Consider the following 22,675-nt stretch of genomic DNA (forward strand, 5'->3'; position numbering starts at 1 on the left):
TGTCTCGTACAGTATAATTTCCCAGACCTGGCTTCTGCCCACTACCATATTTTTAGTTGGCAAAGTTTGTCTCGTACAGTATAATTTCCCAGACCTGGCTTCTGCCCACTACGTATTTTTTGATCGGTACAGAATTCCCTGGCCCTTTAGAACTTTGATAATGTGCAAGATCAGAAAACGGCGTCACAAGTATTTTAAAATTTTAAGCAAGTGTAGTTGACCGGTAAGAGTCTAAACCAGTGAGGGTTTGATCTACCGCGAAGCAGATAGCTAAAGTTTATGCTAGATGGCAAGAGTGTTTTTTACCTGAAAAAATGTTTAGAATTTTTGCATCTAAAGTTCCTTAAGCCTAACGGATTCTTTAAAATTTACCCAAAAAAGATTAAAATTTTTATTAACATGCGGAAAACTGATCCCTCTAAAAAAGCGTTCACATTTTTCATGTGCAAAAACTTGAGTCGATGTATCGTATCAGTCTAAGCAACAAATACATACGAATGTCTCATAGCGCTGACTTAATCTACCATGTACATACATAATGAATTTACTGATATACATAAAAAATATAAAATAGTTTATTTCAAGAAAAATATGCATCTTTGCCGTGTAGTGTTCCTTGCCGTTTTTCTATGGTAGAACGTCGAAGAGCCTAGCAAACTATGCAGCGACTTAATCCTGACTTGCAAACAACAAAAGCGTAGACACGAGAAAGATTAAAATACCCTTTTATTCATTCAAATAAGAATAACAATTGGTTCCTTCTCGGGCTTAAATGAAAGCCTCCCCTTGGGCTTTAACTCAGAATAAGAAACAAAAAACTAAACTAAAATTAACTAAACGGGACTTAGCCGAAGCTAGACACAATTATCTAACGTAGTTAGTCCTTGAATTAAAATAGCCGCCGAATATCAATAGGCACGTATAATACGACCGAGCGTAAGTATGACTTATAAAGTATTCCTCCCACTTTTCTGGCGTGCCTTCGTGGCGTAACGGTAGCACACTGGGCCGGTATTCCAGGTGACAGGTGACAGCAGGGCCGGACACCCGGACGGCTTACAATGACTACTCGGGTGCTGTCCGGACCCTGCAACTATCTGTAGCTGAAACTTTAAATAGACATAACTATAGTAATTTACAAATAGACCTGATCATGTAATCACACGATGCGTCAATGTACATAATGCAACACACTAAGATACTGTAAACTCAAAGATAGACACAATACACCAATACACTAATACGTTATACACTAGTATTCTATACACTAATATACTATACACCAGTATACTATACAATAATTCACTAATATACTATACACTAAAAGATAGACACAATACCCGGTGCGCATAAATGCGACACACTAGTATACATTGACACTAATACATAAGTACCATATACACAAAAATACACATAGGTAAGATAATACAATTATTCTATTATACTACTGTAACATACACGTGGATACAATACACTGAGATAGGTAGAAACTTGCGCTAAATTACGATATATAAAAAAGTTAAGTATTGATACACATAGATACTGCGTCTGGGCAGGTATTCCAGAGATCCGTGGTTCGATTCCCGGCGAAGGCGTTGTTAATTTTTCATCTCTCTGGCTTCCAAAAAATCCTAATGTCTCTACAAGTGGCGCTCGAACTAAAAGGGTTGTGGATGATGATCCTCCACCCCCAGAAATTGGCGACTAGGTCCCCTAAAACCCTAGTCGTCCTTTCAAAAAGTGGAGTATATAAGGTATTTCTCCCACTTTCCTAGCGTGCCTTCGTGGTGTAATAGTAGCACGCTGTGCCGGTATTCCAGAGGTCCGTGGTTCGATTCCCGGCGAAGGCGTTGTTAATTTTTCATCTCTCTGGGTTCCAAAAAATCCTAATATCTCTACAAGTGGCACTCGAATAAAAAGGGTTGTGGATGATGACCCTCCACCTCCAGTATTTGGCGACTAGGTCCCCTAAAACCCTAATCGCCCTTTAAAAAAGGGGAGTATATAAGGTATTTCTCCCACTTTCCTAGCGTGCCTTCGTGGTGTAACAGTAGCACGCTGGGCCGGTATTCCAGAGGTCCGTGGTTCGATTCCCGGCGAAGGCGGTTGTTTATTTTTCATCTCTCCTTCCTCCTAAAAAAGTCCTAATGACTCTACAGACTTAGCCAGAAGGGAAACACCCTCCATTAAAGATCCTAGCACTCTCTATCGAAGTAAGCTGAACCTTCCTTAAATACTTCTTCTAACTCGTTTGCATTCAACGTAATTTTAAAAACTCATTCTGGTAGGAAGTTGTAAGTGAAAACAAGAATTGATCGGAAAGATTTTCACAATTAAAATAACTGCTATAAAATTAAAAACAACTTACAGCCGTTTTATGCTAACAGCAATTCTAAAGAAAAAATATTAAATTCACTATCACTCATTATGTGAAACAAATATAACTTAATTTCCTCTATAACTGCGTAAATATGAGCCAGTTTCCCTTAGAAATGTCTCCAAGAAGGCGTTTTTCCGTTTAAACGAAGAGCCCTCGCATGCTTTGTCGTAATCGGCCAAACGAATAATAGATTCCTGCAGAGTTTGCTTTTCTGCAATGGTAGCCAATAGGCAGGGTAGAAAAAATGCTCAAGTTTATTTATCACTACTTTATTCATTAAATGTTTGAAATGTAATACTTTATTCATTTAAATGTTGAAATGTAATACTTCATTCATTTAAATTCATAAATGTTTGAAATGTCTACTTTATTCATTAAATGTTTTCCCCCTGCCTCCATAAAATAAAGAAATGTTAAATTACCAGTAAAGATTATTTTTACTTCTTTGATATATTATTACTAAATTAGTAAGTTAATGCCGTAAAAATGTTCACGGTTTAATTAAAATGTGATAACATCTTCTTAATAAATATGATAAACTCGTGTAATTTCAAGGTGTGACAAGAAATATTTTTGGGAGCAAATATTTCATACTCACACCTCCAGCTCGAAAGGCCATTAATGTCCAACTGGACATGATAGTATATATCATGTATATAGTTTTTGCGTGAATTTCAAAAAACGAAATTGAAGATATAATACCAAAGCAATACGAGTCCGAAAATATTCTCATATTATTGAGAGAAAAGCATGTATTTTTACTTCCTTGTACGAAGTAAAAAGGAAGTATTGTAATCGCGAAAAGTTTCAGGCAGCATATTTCAACGAAAATATCCATTTTGACCGATATCGAATGCAATTTAACGATGTTTTTGCGTGATATCTGTACGTAAGGACAGAATAAAATACTCTTTTCCTTCAAAAAAATTATAAAACTGCTTTAAAATTAATTCTGAAGAGAATTTTTCGTGGCGTCTGTACGAACGTATACGTGCGTACGTACGTATCTCGCATAACTCAAAAACGAGTAGCCTCAGAAAGTTGAAATTTTGTATATAGGACTGCTATAACATGTAGATGTGCACCTCGTATTTTGGTTGCAATCGGCAACACCAAACGTATATAAATATATTTATATATATATATATCCACTCTGTTACCCGGCTCAGTGATCTCAGTTTCTTTACTCTTATATATTTATAAATTGTACATTTTTTGCTTTAAAAATGATTGTATTATGTTGTTTTTATCTTCCGGTTAAGGATTTTATGGCTTTAGTAAATCTGTGTGCAATATTTTTAGAATTATCAACAATTTTAAAGTTGTTTTATTGCCGCTAAGCCTGTTTTTAATGGCGGCCGTTGATGTTTACATTTAAAACTGGAGACTAGTGGATTTGTTGCCAATCTAGAGAAACTTAGCTTCGCAACAACAAAGATAACGCATTCCTTTATTATTGCCAATTAAATCATGCTTAATTCTTTCTGGAATTTTGTCGAGGAAATAAGTGTTTGAGATATACTTCCTAATTTTTAATATAGATATTGTGAGTTTTTATGTATTTTTGCCTTCTCGCGAAGTGAGAACTGAATTAATTAAATGAGAAATACTCAATCGTCTGAAGAAAACTATTTCTTTTTTGTTTTGTTTGCTTAATTTCTTTTATACATCATGCTAGCTTTATTATAGTATTTGAATAGAACATGTGGCAACGATTAGATAATTCTATTCTTTAAATGATATAAATTTTGTGCATTCAATCTAATAAGTTTAAATGAAATATGAACAAAATATATACGTTAATTTTTATATAATTATTGGATTATATAACAGTTAGTTTCCGTTATATAATTATTATATAAGTTAAGTGTTATATAATTATTAATACTGTTAAGTGAATCTAGCGCCAGAGTGTTGCTATGGTAAACAAATACTAGAGTGAAATTTAAAGAATGCATTTATTCTATTGTGGTTTATGCGCTGTCGGCGAAGTAGATTTAATTCAATCTAATAAGTTTAAATGAAATATAAGAAAAAAAAAATGCGTATAATTTAATATTCCAATACAAGGAAGTCATGTGGTGTACACATCAGATTTTTTTTAAGCTGTGTTGTTTGAGAGTGAGAACTAGTGGTACAAATTACCTTGAATAATGAATAATGAAATGAGAGCATATACTGCTTTTTACTAACTGACATAATGTTAAATAAACGTTTCAAACGTTACCGAATAATGTGCACTACCATAATAAATATTTTATAGCTAATGTGGAAAATTCTCAGCAACTGATTTAAAATTAATTCATGTTTTTATATCTTATGTATTTATTAATAAACTATCTTAAAAATATTGAAACCTCTTTGCAGAAAATTGTTTGTGTACTAGTTAAAGTTATTTCTCTTCTCGAATTCCATGTATTAGAACAACGTCAAACTAATATTATTTTTAGCGTACACTCTGAAAAAAAAAGGAGGGGGGAAGGAGTACTATATCTCCCGTTCAACTCGGCCGATGGACGAAATTTAACTTGCATTTTTCATGTCTCGAAAACGCGATTTAGGATATGTATTAGATTTATATATAGCATTGTTCTAGTATAGGCATTTTGACATAAAAGTGGAAATTTTTTGAAATTACATACCGATTTATATTTTTCCATATTTCCCTTCTACGACCTAAATTATGCCAAGATGACAAGTTTCGTAAAAATCGCACGAGTAGAAATAAAAAAATTAGCTTTCAGAATTATTTTAGCTCCTCAATGCTAATTGAATTTGCTACATAATTTTTAAATCTCTTTTTTTTTTTTTTTTTTTTTTTTTTTGTTACTTCCTTGTACAAAGTAAAAAGAAAGTATTGTAATTGCGAAAAGTTTCAGGCAGCATATTTCAACGAAAATATCCATTTTGACTGCAATCGAATGCAATTTAACTATGTTTTTGCGTCATATCTGTACGTAAGGACAGAATAAAATACTCTTTTCCTTCAAAAATATTATAAAATTGCTTTAAAATTAATTCTGAAGAGAATTTTTCGTGGCGTCTGTACGTACGTATCTCTCATAACTCCAAAACGAGTGGTCTCAGAACGTTGAAATTTTGTATATAGGACTGCTATAACATGTAGATGTGCACCTCGTATTTTGGTTGCAATCGGCAGCACCAAACATATATAAATATATTTATATATATGTAAGATAAAAAATATATGAATCAAAATTATAGTTTAAACTATTAATTCTTCCTCTCTATTCTAAAATCGTAATAACTTCTCTGCTTTGCGTCATTTCTAGATCACCCTATGATCGGCGCAGCTCTGATGACGTAATCATTGGGAACAGAAACTGTCCTTGTAAACCAAAACTTTTCTCTTCGCGTGCCTCCATCTTTCATAACTACGCACTTCAGCTTTTGCCCTCTGCTCTGCTAAGATGTAATTTCGTTGGCTTGCTTTCTATCTCAACAATATTAAAAATGTAAATCTTCTGTGGAAAGGCACGACTAGAGTGCCAAGTGATTGTGGCCACAAATATCAATTGGAAATACAAATGGAATTAAAACTGCCAAGTTCTTTAAGTACTACGCAATCAAAATTCTTCTTCAATATGGATCTAAGCACGCATCTACAGTGTTCCGTCTTTTCCTTTGCTTTTATTATTACATATATATCCACTGTATTACCCGGCTCAGTAATCTCAGTTTCTTTACTCTTATATGTTTGTAAATTGTACATTTTTTGCTTTAAAAATGATTGAATTATGTTGTTTTTATCTTCCGGTTAAGGATTTTATGCCTTTAGTAAATCTGTGTGCAATATTTTTAGAATTATCAGCAATTTTAAAGTTGTTTAATTGCCGCTAAGACTGTTTTTAATGGCGGCCATTGATGTTTACATTTGAAACAGGAGACTAGTGGATTCGTTGCCAATCTAGAGAAACTTAGCTTCGCAACAACAAAGATAACGCATTCATTTATTATTGCCAATTGAATCATGCTTAATTATTTCTGGAATATTTTCGAGGAAATAAGCGTTTGAGATTTACTTCGTAATTTTTAATATAGATATTTTGAGTTTTTATGTATTTTTGTCTTCTCGCGAAGTGAGAACTGAATTAATTAAATGAGAAATACTCAATCGTCTGTGAAAAACTGTTTCTGTTTTGTTTTGTTTGCTTAATTTCTTTTATACATAGTTCTAGCTTTATTATAGTATTTGAATAGAACATGTGGCAACGATTAGATGATTCTTTAAATGATATACATTTTGTGCATTCTGAGTTATAATATGAATGAAAGATAATACTGTTAAGTTAACCTAGCGCCAGAGTATCGCTATGGTAAACAAAGTGAATTTTAAAGAATGCATTTATTCTATTGTGGTTTATGCGCTGTCGGCGAAGTAGGTTTAATTCAATCTAATAAGTTTAAATGAAATGCAAGAGAAAATGCATATAATTTAATATTCCGTACAAGGAAGTCATGTGGTGTACACATCAGATTTTTATACATTTTTGTTATGCTGCCTTCTATCATAGTTTGAAATTTAGGTTATATCCAAATAAAATTAGCAGATATTTTCTGATTTATTTAAAAAATTTTATTTCTTAGTAATTTTAATAATTTTTATTTTTTAGTAAATTTAGAAATTTTTGGAAACATTTTTAATTTATAACATATAAAACTTTTACCATCGCCTTAAAGCAGATGTATTTCTAGGTATACCTGCAAAAACGTAAGAGTTTATATTCAAAATTTCCCAAGCTATAAGTTAATTTATGTATTGGCGCGTTTTGAAATTTAGCATATGTCTTGTAGGCTATAATAACGCCAAATGTGGTTTAGGCACTTTGTTAAAATCATTTGCAAGAATGAACGATGTATAATTTTTTTTTTCCGGCCCGTGCACAGTGAAAAAAAAAAAAAAAAAAAGAAGAAGAAAGGAAAATGGGCTATTATAAATTAAGAATTTCGCCAGTTGAATTATTCTTGGCGCAAACTGATAAAAGTGCGCCAAGATAAATTTTGAAATTTTTCTGGAAGTTTCTCACTAAACTTTACAAAATTTAATATTTGAGCATAATTTTAATCGTAGAGTGGAAATATAAAAAAATAGGTATGTCATTTCAGAAAAAATCCGATTTTGTGTCAGAATACTTGTATACTTTGTGAATGTCAGAATACTTTGTGACAGAACAATGGTATATGTAAATATAATTTATATCTTAAATCGTGCTTTCGAAAAGTAAAAAACGCACGGTAAATTTTCATCTATCGGTCCAGTTAAACGGAAGTTACAGAAGCATCCCCCTTTTTTTTTGTGTAGGGTGTACATATTTGAGAGACACTTAGACGGTATAAATGAAAGTCTAATATAAAAAAAGTAAAAAAATGGTTTACCAAATTCAACATTTGATTTTCTTTATTATCATCCGGTCGAGCGTATAGAGGAGCATTGTGTCCTGTAAAGCTTTCCCATCCGCCGTGATAATCGTAGCACATGATATTCACGAAATCCAAGTACCTATAAACATAAGCAGTACGTCTTTAAAGTAATACAAGTTATAATAAAAATAAGGAAAACATTCAAACCGTTCAGAGCTGGAAGTAAAATAGTAAACATATTCTAACAGTTAAAGTAGTAAACATATTTGACAACTAGGAATGTAGAATACAGAAAGTAACATGAATATTTTTTGTTACTTGTGGATTCAAAAACTATACACCACTTTGAACTTTAACTAATTCCCCAGTTTCAACCTTTGTTTCAAGATTATTTCAAATAAAAGTGGTTTCATGCATTTCGAAAGACCAATGGCATGGTATCTCTTTTATTCAGAAGCAAATTATTCAGAGTACATGCAAAATGACATGCGCTGCTGAGGGTGTAAGGATCCTAAGTTTTACTAACGTTTATTTTATTTTAAAACTGTACTATCACTTCTTATTTTATACTTCCGGCCAGAATTAAATGCTTTAACTTGTTTATGCAAATTGTCTTGCTAACGCCAAGTACTTAAGTTGTGGCTTTTTGCCAAGAGAAGGAGAAGGAGTTTTAGGAAGCAAGCCGCTTGCCACTGTAGTTTTACGAGTTTTCACTCGGTTGCTGGTTGCCTTTAAGGCCAGAGGTTTAGCCCTCTTGATATTTGCAGACGTATCGTAGTTTCAGCAGCTCGGCGTACTACATACGTACCTTTTTTAAATAAAGGCCAGTCTTAGTGCTAGGCATTTGTATACTAATTCAAAGTTAGCTTTTAGTTAGCGTTTTAGTTAGCATTTTTTGTATTTTTACGCTCAGACCACAAGCGGTTGGTCTTTGTATTCCGAAGTTAAGAAGTGCCTGTAAAAAAGTATTGAAAATAAAGGGTTTTGTATACTCTTCCTGCTTGTATTGTCTACTTCACACCTTCTTGAACATAGCTTGAGTAAGCTATTCCTATTCAGGATCATTCATGTTTCCAACACAAATCAAGAGAAACACAAGTCCTGACAAGGGAAAAAAAAAAAAAAAAAAAAAAAAAACCACCACTCTACTAACTTAATTTTATTTATAATAACACAAAAAAAAGATGAAAATTACCCATTACTAAAATTTATTAGTGGTTTTTATTACCGTGACAGTTATTTCAACCATCATAGAAAACACGTATCAAATGACAGCCATTATTGCTTTTAGAATATTTGAATTCCAACTATAATCTAAAAGGCTTAAAACGAGAATAATACAATTCGTAAAAATTCATGACTAAGAATTAACCCTTTGACTACGAATTAAAAAAAAAGTTTACCCAGTTTTCTATCCAAGTGAACAAAACATGTCATAAATAAGGTAAATTTAACATTTAAGTTTTTTTTGACATATATATCCCAGCCGTAGTGAATGGTGGAATACATATGTCCCACACGTAGCGATGGACTTACTATATGCACACCTATTATTCTGGAAAACTTATTCTATGAAATAGATTTTATGTCGTATGGTACAGGAAAAGCATTCTTTGCGTAACCCAACATTACACATTGGCCAACTCATATTTGATTTTCCAACTGTGGGAAGATGGATCTCCAAAATTCAGGAGATTCTAAGTATTTTTTGGTACTATTCGGTTTCGAGGGCCGTAAAAAATCGCCAAACTATTGTTGATGCCAATGCTGCCAAAAATAATTGCGGCAACCCTAACGCAAGAAAGGAAGTATAATAGTAAATAACTATGTAAGATTGATGTTTTAATTTAGATGAAAGGTTAATTTCATATAATACTTTTTTTATTATTCTAATTTATATGAAAAAGGCTAAACATGACTGAATGGAAGCATAAGAGTCAATAACTATTTCAGATCATTATTATAATTTATATAAAAATTGCTAAACATAACTGAATGGATGCCTGCATCGCTATTTCGCTACCGACTTATCGCTAAAGCATAATTTCATCTCGTTGGTCGTTCAAACGTAAATTTCTATAACGAATGATGCCTTTTCTTTGAAAATATTCTCGGTAAAGCGCAGAATCGCTCACTTATTTGTTTGCCGCTTTTTACAAGGGTAAAAACAATTGGAATTTTGTCAATTTTCTTTTACTTTTTAAGTGAAAATAGGTCGATGTGTACATAGATAAAGTCAAGGGTGTTCGCAGTGCCATTTTTGTGCAATTCTAGGATTTTTTTTTTAAAGTGAAAATAGGTCGATGTGCACATGTATGTGCAATTCTTAAAAACGCGTCAAGCAGTGGGTGATTCTGCATTTTACCCAAAATTATATTGCCGACTTTTCGTCATGGGCAATTCCCAAATCATTAGATCCATAGGATATCAAAAAAGGATTTAAAATCAAAAAAGGATTTAAAAATTAAACTAGTATTTCAATGGCGTCTTTAAGAAATATAGAACTATATAAACTTGCGCAATCTGAAATCAGCGCGTACGCTAGATTTGGCGCGCTGTTAAATGGGCGCGTTTGCTAGATTTGGCGCTTTTGCGCATACATTTTCGCTGCAATTTTTTACGGTCCTCAAAACGGAATAGTACCGTACTTTTTAACCCAGTAGTAATTTTTAAAATTTTAGTGGGATATATATGTCGCGTTACAAGTCAAACGATTAAATCTTCTTCAAGAATTTATCTTCTTCAAGGCCGTAAATCTTCTAAATGCACCTGTTTTAAGAGAAAGAACTTGAATGAGCGATAGAGGGAGTATCAGATCCTCTTCAGTTGAGCATAAATCAGTCTGAATTTCAATTTAGTATATACTGCTTATTCTGTATTCCAATGTTTTTGATAGAAGACAAATATACTGGTGTAAATTCCTTTTATGAAGGATTTATATAAAAACGCAAAATATTTATACAGCCGTACAGTACTTACTGCGATACTTGTGGAATATCATAAGCTAGGTCTATGGTATGTTTACCGGCAGAGACTGCGGCTGTGAGTAGCAGGTTGTGTGGTTGAAATGCGGCTTTCAGTTCCTGAAAAATAAATAAAAATAATAAAAAATCTGATTTTTAAAAATTTTAAGATTTTATATTGCGTCCAAAGGGACTTTTTTATTTAACGTTTTGCTTGTTTACTTTATTTACTAAATATCATGTTCTTCGCACTTAAACCACAAAATTCAATTCAACAGCAATTCACAAAATAATTTTAAAATACACTCATGTCCATAAATTAAGGATAATTAGGAGTCACGCGGAAATTGAACTCTAAAATAAATATATCACCTGTAAAATCACTACACACGTCTTCAAGAATCATATGCAAATTTCAGGAAGTAACCAGATGACACGGATGGTACGTCACAATGACGAGAGTGCAAGAGAGTGATATATAAGGAATACAGGCAAAGAAGTAAAATTGTTCGCAGGCGCTTTATAAGCATTTCAGTGCAATAACCGAATAGTTATGGCACAAATGACGCATTTGGATGATTTTTTACCTGGTAGAATTATCGGCCGTCTGGAATGTGGGTGTACCCAACTGGAAGTATCAGTATCTTGGAATTGCCCAGAGCGTCATCTCCAGGCTTTGGCAACGATTCCAAGATGATGGTAATGTGAGTAGACGTTACAGCACAGGTCGCCTCGAGTTACAACGCCGAATGAGGACCGGTATTTGGCAATTACTGCCAAAAGAAACAGGCGGAGCACAGCCTCAGATCTGTCTCGTCAGCTCTCTTCAGCCACTCGTACGACAATTTCAAGGCAGATCGTGTACAGACGCTTAGGGCAGATTGGTCTATATGCTCGTAGACCTGTCAGATGCGTTCCACTTACTGCCAATCACTGTCGCCTGCGGTTAGCCTGGAGTAGAGAGCATGCATTGTGGACACCGCAACAGTGGGCTTGTGTGATGTTTTCCGACGAGTACAGGTTTAGCTTGCAGTCTGATTCTCGCCGGACTTTCATATGGAGAGCTTCAGGAACCCGTTACCACCAAGAAAACATCACTGAACGACACCATTACGGTGGTGCAGGAGTGCTCGTTTGGGGTGGAATTATTTTGAGTTCCAGAACTGACCTGCATGTTCAAATTGGAACCATGACAAGCCAAATCTATCGGGACGTCATTCTGGAACAACATGTACTTTTGTTTCGGGGCGCCATGGGCGCGCAATTTGTGTTTATGGATGACAACGACCGTCCTCATCGTGCAAACATCGTAAGCGAATGCCTTCAGTCGGAGGATATCACCCGTATGGACTGGCCAGCATTCTCACCGGTCTTGAATCCAGTAAAGCACGTGTGGGACATGCTTGGGCGACGAGTTGCAGCCCGTCAACCTCCTCCTACATGTCTACCGAAACTTCGGAGAGCATTACTTTTTGAGTGGTGTAATATCCCCCAAGATCAGATCGATAATTTGATACTCAGCATGCCTAGGCGTTGTACGGACTGTATTGCATCGTCTGGGAGACATACAATGTATTAACAATCATACCAACCATGTAATATTGGTATTTTGTAAATAGGGTTTTTTTTTGTAATTTGCTCCAGGGAGAAAAATATCGCCAATTTTTTTAATAATATCAAACATAGAGCATCTTTTTTTGCTCTTTACCTTTTGTTTAATAAATAAGCTTTACAAATAAGTGAAATTTGTTTTGCTTCTAACTCTTCCTTTGCCTGATTTTGCATTATCCTTAATTTATGGACATGAGTGTAGTATATCTTTACCATTTATGATACACAGTCTCGCGCGCTGAAGATAATTTTTTTTTTTCCAAACAATGTTGCCAGTGCTCGCTTTGAAATGTTGAGATTGTTAATCAAAAATTCGTTAAAGTTTTACAAAATGTGAAATAGGTTATAAAACAAATTCCAAATTAGAGCTTCCAGGTGCACGTATTTGGGTGAATAACTTTATTCAAAATTAGATGGCTGTAGGTACTGTTGGTTTATCAGAATGCGAGAAACATACATACATACATTTATGCAGATTTTTCATTGCTTAATTTCTTTAAATGTAATGCAGGGCTCTAACATTTGGTGGCAACAATCTGAAAAGTGATACGCCGTTCACAGTGATTCGACGCAAAATGCTAAAACGAAATTAATAGCCTTTCTGGGCTAACGCCAAAATCACCGAAAGAGTGGCACCAAAAGTAAACTTTCGCCTTCTGTGCACCGAAAAGTCTGTCTTTCTATTCGCTGGTCGAATTGCCTGTTTTTTGTGTATAAACTCTAATTTTAATAGTAAAAATTCTTTTTTTTTTTCAACTGTATTTGGTGTTTTTCTGTATTTTGCAATTTTTAAAGAGGATGCGTTGAGTTATTATGTGTTTCAGCTTTGCCGCGAAATAAGAACTGAATGAATTGAATGAGAAATATATCTCTAATGAAATTTGAGGAACTAAGTTTAAACTAAATGCAGGAAAAAATATATCTCTAATGAAATTTGAGGAACTAAGTTTAAACTAAATGCAGGAAAAAATATATCTCTAATGAAATTCGAGGAAATAAGTTTGAATAAAATGCAGCAAGAAATATATCTCTAATGAAATTCGAGGAAATAAGTTTGAATAAAATGCATCAAGAAATATATCTCTAATGAAGTTCGAGGAAATAAGTTTGAATAAAATGCAGCAAGAAATGTGTATAATTGTTTTTTTAAAGTCTTGATAAATAAACTTCCTTATTGTGATCAATATTTTAAAATTATTAACTGCTGCTTTATAATAAATTTATGCATTTCCTTTAAATTTCATTTTATTGATGCTGGTTCGACCCGTGGTTGATAAAGAATAAGTCTGTACACCGTTTTTCTTCAGGACGCTTTGCCAGTTTTCATTCATCATGATAATTAGTATCTAATTATTTTATTTTATATATTATTGTAGTATTGTAAGACATTTTAATCATTTACGAAATATTAATAAATTATTGCAAATGTGAACCTTTTGAACTGCTTAGTTCCATACATACACTCCAATAAATTTACTGTAAAATTTTCTCTGGGTTCACAGTACTTTCAGAAACTTAGACAAAGAATATAAATCTAATTATAATAATATAAATTTAATTAATTGAAAAACCAATGTATGAAATGTACATGGAGATGCTTGTGTCGATTCATTTACTAGGATTATGTATACATAGCTGTTATCATAAAAGTTTTATGTGTGGTATTAATAAAAAATATATACAGTATTTTTATCACATGAACTATATTTCTTAATCTTATTGAATCACTTAATTAATTAAATTTTCAAACAGTTTTTTGGATTAAAGGCTCTAAAGATGAGAATAAATAACATTAATTAAAAAAAAGTTATATAAACTATATATAAACTTAGTACGGATCATTCATTCTCTCCGCAATGCTTTGCTCATTTTTCTAAATAAATAAAACATATTGTCTTTGAGATAAAGCGCTAAATATAACACATTTAAAGTAACCTCATATTTCTGCGCTTGCGCAACTGAACTGTTATCATGGGGAAAAGCTCGGAATAAGTCTGTATTTAATGTCGAGTCCTCCCATGAGAGGACAGGGACAGGAAAAAGTGGACGGAGCACTAGAATTTCGTCAGTGACTTTTACAGGTGTTGCTCCGCCGCACTACTGTACCCCGCTGGGCATTTGGTTGGCCCGCATCGGATGCTAGCCTACCAAGACATTTACATAGTAATTTTACATTAATACTAGACTTACGTATTGAATATACAATTACAAAGACATAGTATACAATTATTACAAAGAAACTAACCTATTAACAAAAGTTTGATTATGGCAGATTAATATAACATAATTACTTCGAACATACAGGGGTTGGACAAAAATATGGAAACACCTTTAAAAAAACATGTTTCTTTGCTTAATATGGTGTAGGAAACCCGTTGGCATCCAAAACAGCTTGCAGTCTTCTCGGAATGGATAAATACAGTTCCTGTATGTTTGCCAAGGGAATATTATACCATTCTTCCTGCAAAACGGTGGCAAGTTCAGATAACGATGTCGGCGGTGGATAACGAGAACGCACTTTCCGTTCCAATGTACACCACAAAGGTTCGATAATATTCAGGTCTGGTGACTGTGGTGACCAGGGGAGATGGGACAACTCATCCTCGTGCTCAGAAAAACAGTCCTGGACAATGTGAGCTGTGTGAACAGGGGCTTTGTCGTCTTGGAAGACATCATAACCATTGGGGAACAAAGTTTGTAGCATGGGATGAACTTGATCGGCCAAAATGTTCACATAAGTCTTGGCAGTCATGTGCCCTGACACAGTTATCATGGGGCTAGCAGAGAACCACGATATGGCTGCCTAAACCATAACAGAACCCCCGCCATGTTTCACTTTTGGCAACAAGCAGTCTGTATTATAGGCTTGAGATAGCATTCTCCAGACGTAAACTCGGCCAGAAGTGGGAAACAATGTGAAAGAAGACTCGTCAGACCATATTACTCACTTCCACTGCTCTATAGTCCAAGTTTTATGACTTAAACACCACCTTTTCCTGTTACGGACATTAGCATCACTGATGAGTGGCTTCTCAATTGCAGCACGGCCAGCAATTCCCTGTTTATGAAGCTCCCTTCTAATTGTTTTGGTACTCACAGGGTTCGGTAACACAACATTCATTTCAGCAGTAACTTTTGCAGCTGTGGTCTTCTTATTTTTCGTCACAATTGCCCTTAATGATCGTCTGTCACGATCACTCGGGACACACTTTCGTCCGCGCTGTGATTTAGCAGATGATGTTTTTCCGCTTTTCAAATATGCGGAATAAATCTTCGATACAGTACCTCTTGAAACACTAAACACCTCGGCTACCTTGCTTACGGAAGCACCTACCATACGTGCTCCAACAATTTGCCCACGTTCGAAGTCTGTTAACTCTGACATAATGCAATGACAACCTCACATAACAGTACTCCGACAACAACTGAACTGTTTAGCACATTTACGAAGTTGTATAGGTGGCGTCAGTAGTCAAAAATGCCAGCGCCACCTACATATTTCATTAAAATAAATCTTTCTTTTCAGACATGCATTTCACAAGGTGTTTCTATATTTTTGTCCATCCACTGTACATCATACAAACTTTCATTGTACATCGAACATTGTACATTGTACTTCATACAAACAATATATTTATGTTAGTATATCTAATTACATCGAATTACAATAAATATCTTTTTAAGGAACTAATTGGGGAAGAATTTTTTTGTGCATCTTATTGTATTTAGTTGTATTCCTAAGGCGAATTCTTAGTTGAATTACTAAGGCGAATTCTCTTATTAATACATTTCCTTTCATTTTTTAACTTGTTACACACAATTGCATCAGCACTGAAGTCTTACATTATTATTTTTGTAAATTAATGTATCATAAACACAGAAAATATACATTAGAAAATCACATAATATCGAATAGAGTCGTATATTATTTTTTAATTAATGGTTTAATTATTACAAGATTTTTTCCCCTCATCTCCTAATACAGTCCAAATTCTTAATGTAATTATTTTGTAAATACTATTCATACCATATTTAGCCTGTTTCAGACATTTGCAATATTTCTGAAATCTTGCATTATTTTTACAAGTTATGGAATAAGAGGTATTTATTACAGATGTGATAACATCTTGACATATGTCTTCTCTTTTATATGAGAAAAGTTTCTTCATAATCAAGGAAACCTTTTGTTGTAATTGAGGGATCGTTAGCAAGCATTTAATGTACTCAGGCGTAATTTGTGACCTTTATTTGCAGTGTAGCTCTTTTGTGAGCTGGCACTTGAAAATATAGTGCTCTGGGTCTCCCTTTTCCCCACACACGCACTTGTCTGAATCGCTCAAATTTTGTACAAAGTAGTACGTGGGGAAAGGACCATGTCCAGATAAGAAGATGTTGATGAAGAAGTTATAAGAGGTTGAATCATAAGTGGGTTTCTTGTAGAAGTTAAAAAGCCTTCTACCTATTTCTGCATTTTCCCATTCAGCTTGCCATGTCTTTAATGTAATTTTTTTAACATATGTTTAGGGAATGAGACATTGATTGGAGGTAGAGCTGCATTCTTAGCAAGCGCATCTGCCCTTTCATTTCGGGCTTTTCCAGCATGCGCTTTTACAGATTTTATTTTAACCTATGAGAGGACAGTCAGCTTATATCCATGCCTTCTCTGGGACTCGAACCCGAGCTCTTCAGTATCGAGGTCAGCTCCCCAGCCACTATACCGTCTGGGCGGCATGTTTGTAATTTAATAGGCCGTACAAGAAAGTCGTGTGGTGTCCACATCAGATTTTTTTAATTTTAAAGATAAAGAAAAGTATGATGAATTACATACCCTTAGTAAAGCGACGAAATTCTGTTTGTCTTCTGGTTTGCCACCTCTCGTTGCAGGATATTCCCAATCCATATCCAAACCATCGAAATTGTGCTTCAAGAGAAATTCGACAACACTGTCCACGAAGATCTTCCTGGTTCCACTGGAGGCTGCCATGTTAGAATAACGAGTGGAACCTTCATTCCAGCCTCCTATGGCAACAATTGTTTTCAGGCTTGGATTTATCTTCTTCAGGCCCGTAAACCTTTTAAATGCACCTATTTCAGAGAAAGAACTTGAATGAGCGATAGAAGAAGTATCAGATCCTTTTCAGTTGAGCATAATTCAGTTTGAGTTTCAATTTAGTATACGCTGCTAATTCTGTATTATAATTCTTCTGTACTTCATAATGGGCTAACTCGTGATATTAAACGAAACGAAGTCGAATTTACTATGCAATGTACTCTTAATAATAACGCTTCTACTGTTCTCGTTTAGATGGAAGAAAAATTGTGACACAAAATATGTTTCCCAGAAGCGTGTACGTGGAAAGTAGTTTCCCATAAATATTGCAAATAGAAAAGGATTCGTTCAATTATGGGACACATGAAACACTTATGGGGCACATGAAACAATTATGAGACACATGAAACAATTATGGGACACATAAACTTAAATAGTGTAAAAATTGAACAAAATATGCTACCAACAATTTAGCAGGACCAGCAGGAAGAGAGCGGTTTAGAAGTTTGTTGGCGTAATAAAAGATTAATTACTTTAAAACAACTCTTATTTTAACACCAGCAACCTCAACAGAACTATTCCTTACTAATTCGTTAAGGAACCACCACATTTGAGTAACAGAAAATCATGGTTTTGGTGTAGTAAAAAACCATATGTTTTTCTCATCTTTGTTTAGCTACCCTCTGAAAATTTAAACTGGTCTTTGTTTTGGGATAAAATGTTAGATGGAAAAACACATTAATACTGCACTGTATTTAATATTTTGTTATGTTTATAGAAGTAAAAGTATAATTAAAGTGAAGAAATCTTAGGCAGGGCCGACACTAGAACAGATAAAAACTGGTGCGACCGCACAGAAAGGCGGATTTAATAAAGGGAGGAAAAATTTTAAGAATTAATGAAGGAATTGGGCGGAAAATTTTCGGAATTGCAATTGAATTACAAATTGAAGTTTTTATGCACCGATTGACATCGGTTAAGCGCATCTAAAGCAAAAATTTCTTAGCTTATTCCCTGGAATGTAAAACTTACAGTCCCCAGAGGTATTTATTATTGCAGCTAAAGCTTTGCGTTTGAGAAAATAAGTAACAAAATTAATTTACCTTTTCCATAGTTTTCTTCTAAATCATAGTAAGGATCAAGACATCGAATTCTGTTGTCGAAGCCGAGTCCGACGAAACCATAGACCAGATGAGTACATATGAACGGGTCAATGTTTTCTACAGGAAACTTTCCATCTCCAGGCCTGTATACGGCCCAGCTACCGTAGTAGCAGACGACTTTGTATTTGTGCGAATCAGCTAAATGAGTAAAATATTAAAGATATTTAGAAAAAGAACATTTCTGTATTTATATAACTTAAAGCTGTTATGAAAAACAAAAAAACACTTCTTTTATAATATTGAATATTACAAACAAACAGGAGAACGATTTACCGACATAATTTGCAAAGTGTTTAACTAAAGATTAAAATTATCACCAAATTTTAATTCAGTTTAAAAACTTCTCATTTTTTTAAAAATTATTAAAACTTGAAATATGACCTTCTGACATTTCCATTTAAGTTTTACTAAGGAAATGTTTTTTACTAACGAAATTTTTTTTCTCCCATCAATAAAATTCCAACTTCTATACTCAAGGACCCCATTCCGGATATGAATTCCTGGGGTATTTATAGGATTCCTTGCCAGTGTGGTTTAATTTACATTGGCCAAACTAAGAGAGCCTTAAAATTTCGCGTCAAAGAACATGAGGCATATGTTAGAAAAAAGGAAACACAGAGGTCTTCTGTTGCTCAACATTGTTGGTCCGAAAATCACACTTTCAATTTTTCTGCTGCCAAAATTATTCAAAAAACATCTTCCATTGGAGAACTGGATTTTCTAGAGGCATTTCACATTCATAAAAATCTTTCTGTTCTAGTTAACGATCCTAATTCCAATCCAAATTTGCCTTCGGCTTTTAGAGAAATTATGTTTTAGTTCTGGTTTCGCCAACAGATGGCGCCACTTGCTTATTCTTGTCCAGGATTTCTTATCTTATCTAATCATTATTTCCTATCTTGTTCATTTGTGGTTTTGCAGCTGAAGATGATGGTTCGGTAAAACCATCGAAACTAGTCCTGTGAAAATTTTGTAGGTATAACGCTGATTTTTGTTGTTTGACTTCTGAATTAGTATTTATTCGGCGTGTTATTGTGTCTTAACGAAATGTTGTTTTATTTACGGCTTTCCTGTTTGTTTCATTTCGCTCATTGCAGAATTTATGTAGATGTGAGTGTCAAGTAAATTTGACTATAAAGTTATAAGATATTTTCTCCCTCCTTTCTGCATGCCTTCGTGGTGTAACAGTTAGCACACTCGGCTCGTATTCGAGAGGTCCAGATTCGAGTCTCGGCGAGGGCACTGCTCATTTTTCGTGCCTCCTGCTATCAAAATCGTAATGAATCTACAGTGGCGCCCGAACTGAACTCAAAATAGGAGGTGGATGATGATTCTTCACCACCAGGAATTGGCGATTCAGTCCCCTAATCTCCAGTCGCCCTTTAAAGGGGGTGTATATAAGTATTTTCTCCGTTCTTTCTGCATGCTTTCGTGGTGTAAAGGTCTTCGAGAGGTCTAGGTTTATACACTTTTAGGCTGCAAGGATTCTGGTGATGAGAGATATTTTAATAAAAAAAATTAATTTTATACGGCTGTCTACGAAGAAAATTCTAAGCATTAAGTTGTTTCTTATTCCGGTAAATACATTTAGAAAAAAAAAAAAATATCCAGCCATATATACGCTTGATGAGCCATAAAGACAGAAGCCATAAAAGCCATAAAACAAAAGACATTTGTTATGCGAAGCACCGCTATATTTACGGGAAAAATGCCCATCATATATCTATTTTGGAAATTTATATTAGATTCTACTATCTAACTAAATAATGGCACTGACGTTTAGATTTCTTTATGTAGCATTTATTACAGAAAATGTGTGACGGAGACTTTTCATTTTCTGAAATAAAAATCCATTAATAAATTATTACTACCAGATTACCATAGGTTCCATGCTATTTTTTCAATCTAATCTTTCATATAATTCTCTAGTTTTAGATAAAACAAAAGTGGGATCCTTTTCTTACTCCAAATAATTAAAAGATGTTCTGTTATATCTTATATATATACGGCTTAAGTATTTGTCGCCAATAGTTTATTGGTTGCTTGCGTAACTGTGAATTGTTTTATTCCCCGTGCAGTGCAGCGCGTGACGAATATTATGACAAAGCTAGTCTGTTAAGTTCAACCCCAAGTGTCGACTTTTATTGTACACTCCAAGCCGGAGTTCTGTTAAATCTTATTTGTATAATAAAGGGTTAGTTACCCTTCCATCTTGTTGTTTCTTGTCACACGAACTTAAGCGATTATTCGCTAACTAGTTCTTAAGGTTACTCACTTATGACTGCAATTACTACACTGTGGTAAACCTCATAATATTACGAATTCCTATCACGAAAATATCACAATTAAAGGGTCTAAGACTTTTCGCCGTCGCCATTTCACCATGGCCGTTTCGCCGTCGGTATGTCGAGACGTTTCGCCATCAAGACATATTTTCTTTACATGACTGTATTATATCTTCCCATATTAAGGGGACTCATACACCTTAAAACCCATAAGATCTTCGAATATGTGACTGTTGCAAGAATAGGGTTAACTTATTTATTTTAAAAGCAATTACTTTAAACGTTTTACAGCTGACTGGATAATATAGCTGCATTCTGAAATACTAATCAGAAAGTTTGTGTTGCCACAAATATTTTTATAATTTAATCAGCTTTGTGACAAAATTTTTCATCATGTTTCCACCTTGCGCGCACAGTTTAAAACATTCTATTGCATAATTTTATTCCATATTTAATATATAGCATTTATAACATTTGGAAACTACTGTGAACCAAAAATTATAAGAATTTCAAGTTAAATTTTTATTTTTTTTGGAGTTGAGATTATAATATGTATTTTAATAAAAAAAATCTGTAATGTTTTCGTGCATAAAATTTTTTAATATTAAAATATTCATCAGATTTTGGTTCAGTTAGAAGATAGTGCCCGTATAAAGAATTCCATCAAATTTCAAGTCTGTACCACTAGCCATTTTTAAAATAGCATGCACGCAAACAAGGAAACATGACGAAACATTTTGTTCCAAAGCGGATTAAATTACAAAAATATTTGTGGCAACACAAACTTTCTGGTTACCAGTTCCCAAAGCAGCTATATTATGTAGTCAGCTGTAAAAAGTTGAAAATAATTGCTTTTAAAATAAATAAAATATTCCAATTCTTGCAACAGTCACATATTGGAGGATCATGAGGGGTTTAAGGTGTATGAGCCCCCTTAAATTTATTTAGTTTAATAATTCTGCTTACCTTTTGTATACTTGATAAAGCTTGCTTGTAATATATATAGTTGTTTACAAGTATGAGATGTAAAGAAATTGGACACGGTTAGTTTTAAAATTATGTCAGTTTCAAAGAGAACTGAGGCGAAACCTCTGATATAACAGAAGTTATCTTATCGATTTTAAAATTATGCGGGTTCAATATTTACAAGATTCGTCAAAATTTTCTTGAAATTTCAATCGGCTAGTTCAGAGAAATCACTCATACAGGCAGGAAATTCGAATTTTTATGAAATCTGAATGGTAAACGGAATTACTTTGGAATATTATCAGCACATTACTTTCTTAAAATTAATATGTCATGTGTAAATTTAAATGTCATTTGTATCAAAAATATGTCGTTTACATAAAATTTACACAAAATTGTCTTATACATTATTTTATATAAAATGTTTAAAGTAAACGATTATATTAAAGAGAATTATTAAACTAAATCAACTTAATATAAGACGGCAAGATACAATACAGTCGTGTAAAGAAAAATATGTCTTGACGGCGAAGAGTCCCATTTCCCATTTAAAGTACTTGAAACGGGATTTCTACTAAATGCGCATCACTCGCGTAAAATCAAGTAAGCGTTCAATTGAGCTGACATTTTATCCAGGATTACCTGTACTTTACTAAATTATAGGCTAGTATTTTATTGACATATTAACACTTAGCGCTGCGCACGTTTTTGTACCACTGCCTACCAGCAACTCCGGCACATTTTCGCAGCGGAATGCAGCATCCAGAATACCTCTTTCTTGTAAATATTTTACCAAAGAAAGGGATGTGACTATTCTCCTTAACTGACCAATAATCCTGCATATTCGCCAGGGGTTCCGTACCCATATTGATAAT

The 22,675-nt window shown here is 33.9% G+C and overlaps 1 protein-coding gene across 1 annotated transcript in view; it reads right to left on the reverse strand.

Moving 5' to 3' along the window:
• LOC118205108 (chitinase-3-like protein 1) overlaps positions 1–22,675 on the reverse strand; it is a 52,856-nt gene that overhangs the window by 16,093 nt on the left and 14,088 nt on the right. Inside the window, exons 3-6 of the mRNA XM_085812205.1 lie at positions 18,490–18,687; positions 17,165–17,421; positions 10,742–10,845; positions 7,778–7,901 (exon numbers count right to left, since the gene is read on the reverse strand). Of these exons, the coding sequence (XP_085668331.1) occupies positions 7,778–7,901; positions 10,742–10,845; positions 17,165–17,421; positions 18,490–18,687 (683 nt within the window). The remainder of the gene's footprint in view (positions 1–7,777; positions 7,902–10,741; positions 10,846–17,164; positions 17,422–18,489; positions 18,688–22,675) is intronic.

The sequence above is a fragment of the Stegodyphus dumicola genome, chromosome 2 (genome assembly GCF_044657685.1).
Source record: "Stegodyphus dumicola isolate Sdum_Otavi_A_Nest chromosome 2, ASM4465768v1".
Taxonomy (NCBI): domain Eukaryota; kingdom Metazoa; phylum Arthropoda; class Arachnida; order Araneae; family Eresidae; genus Stegodyphus; species Stegodyphus dumicola.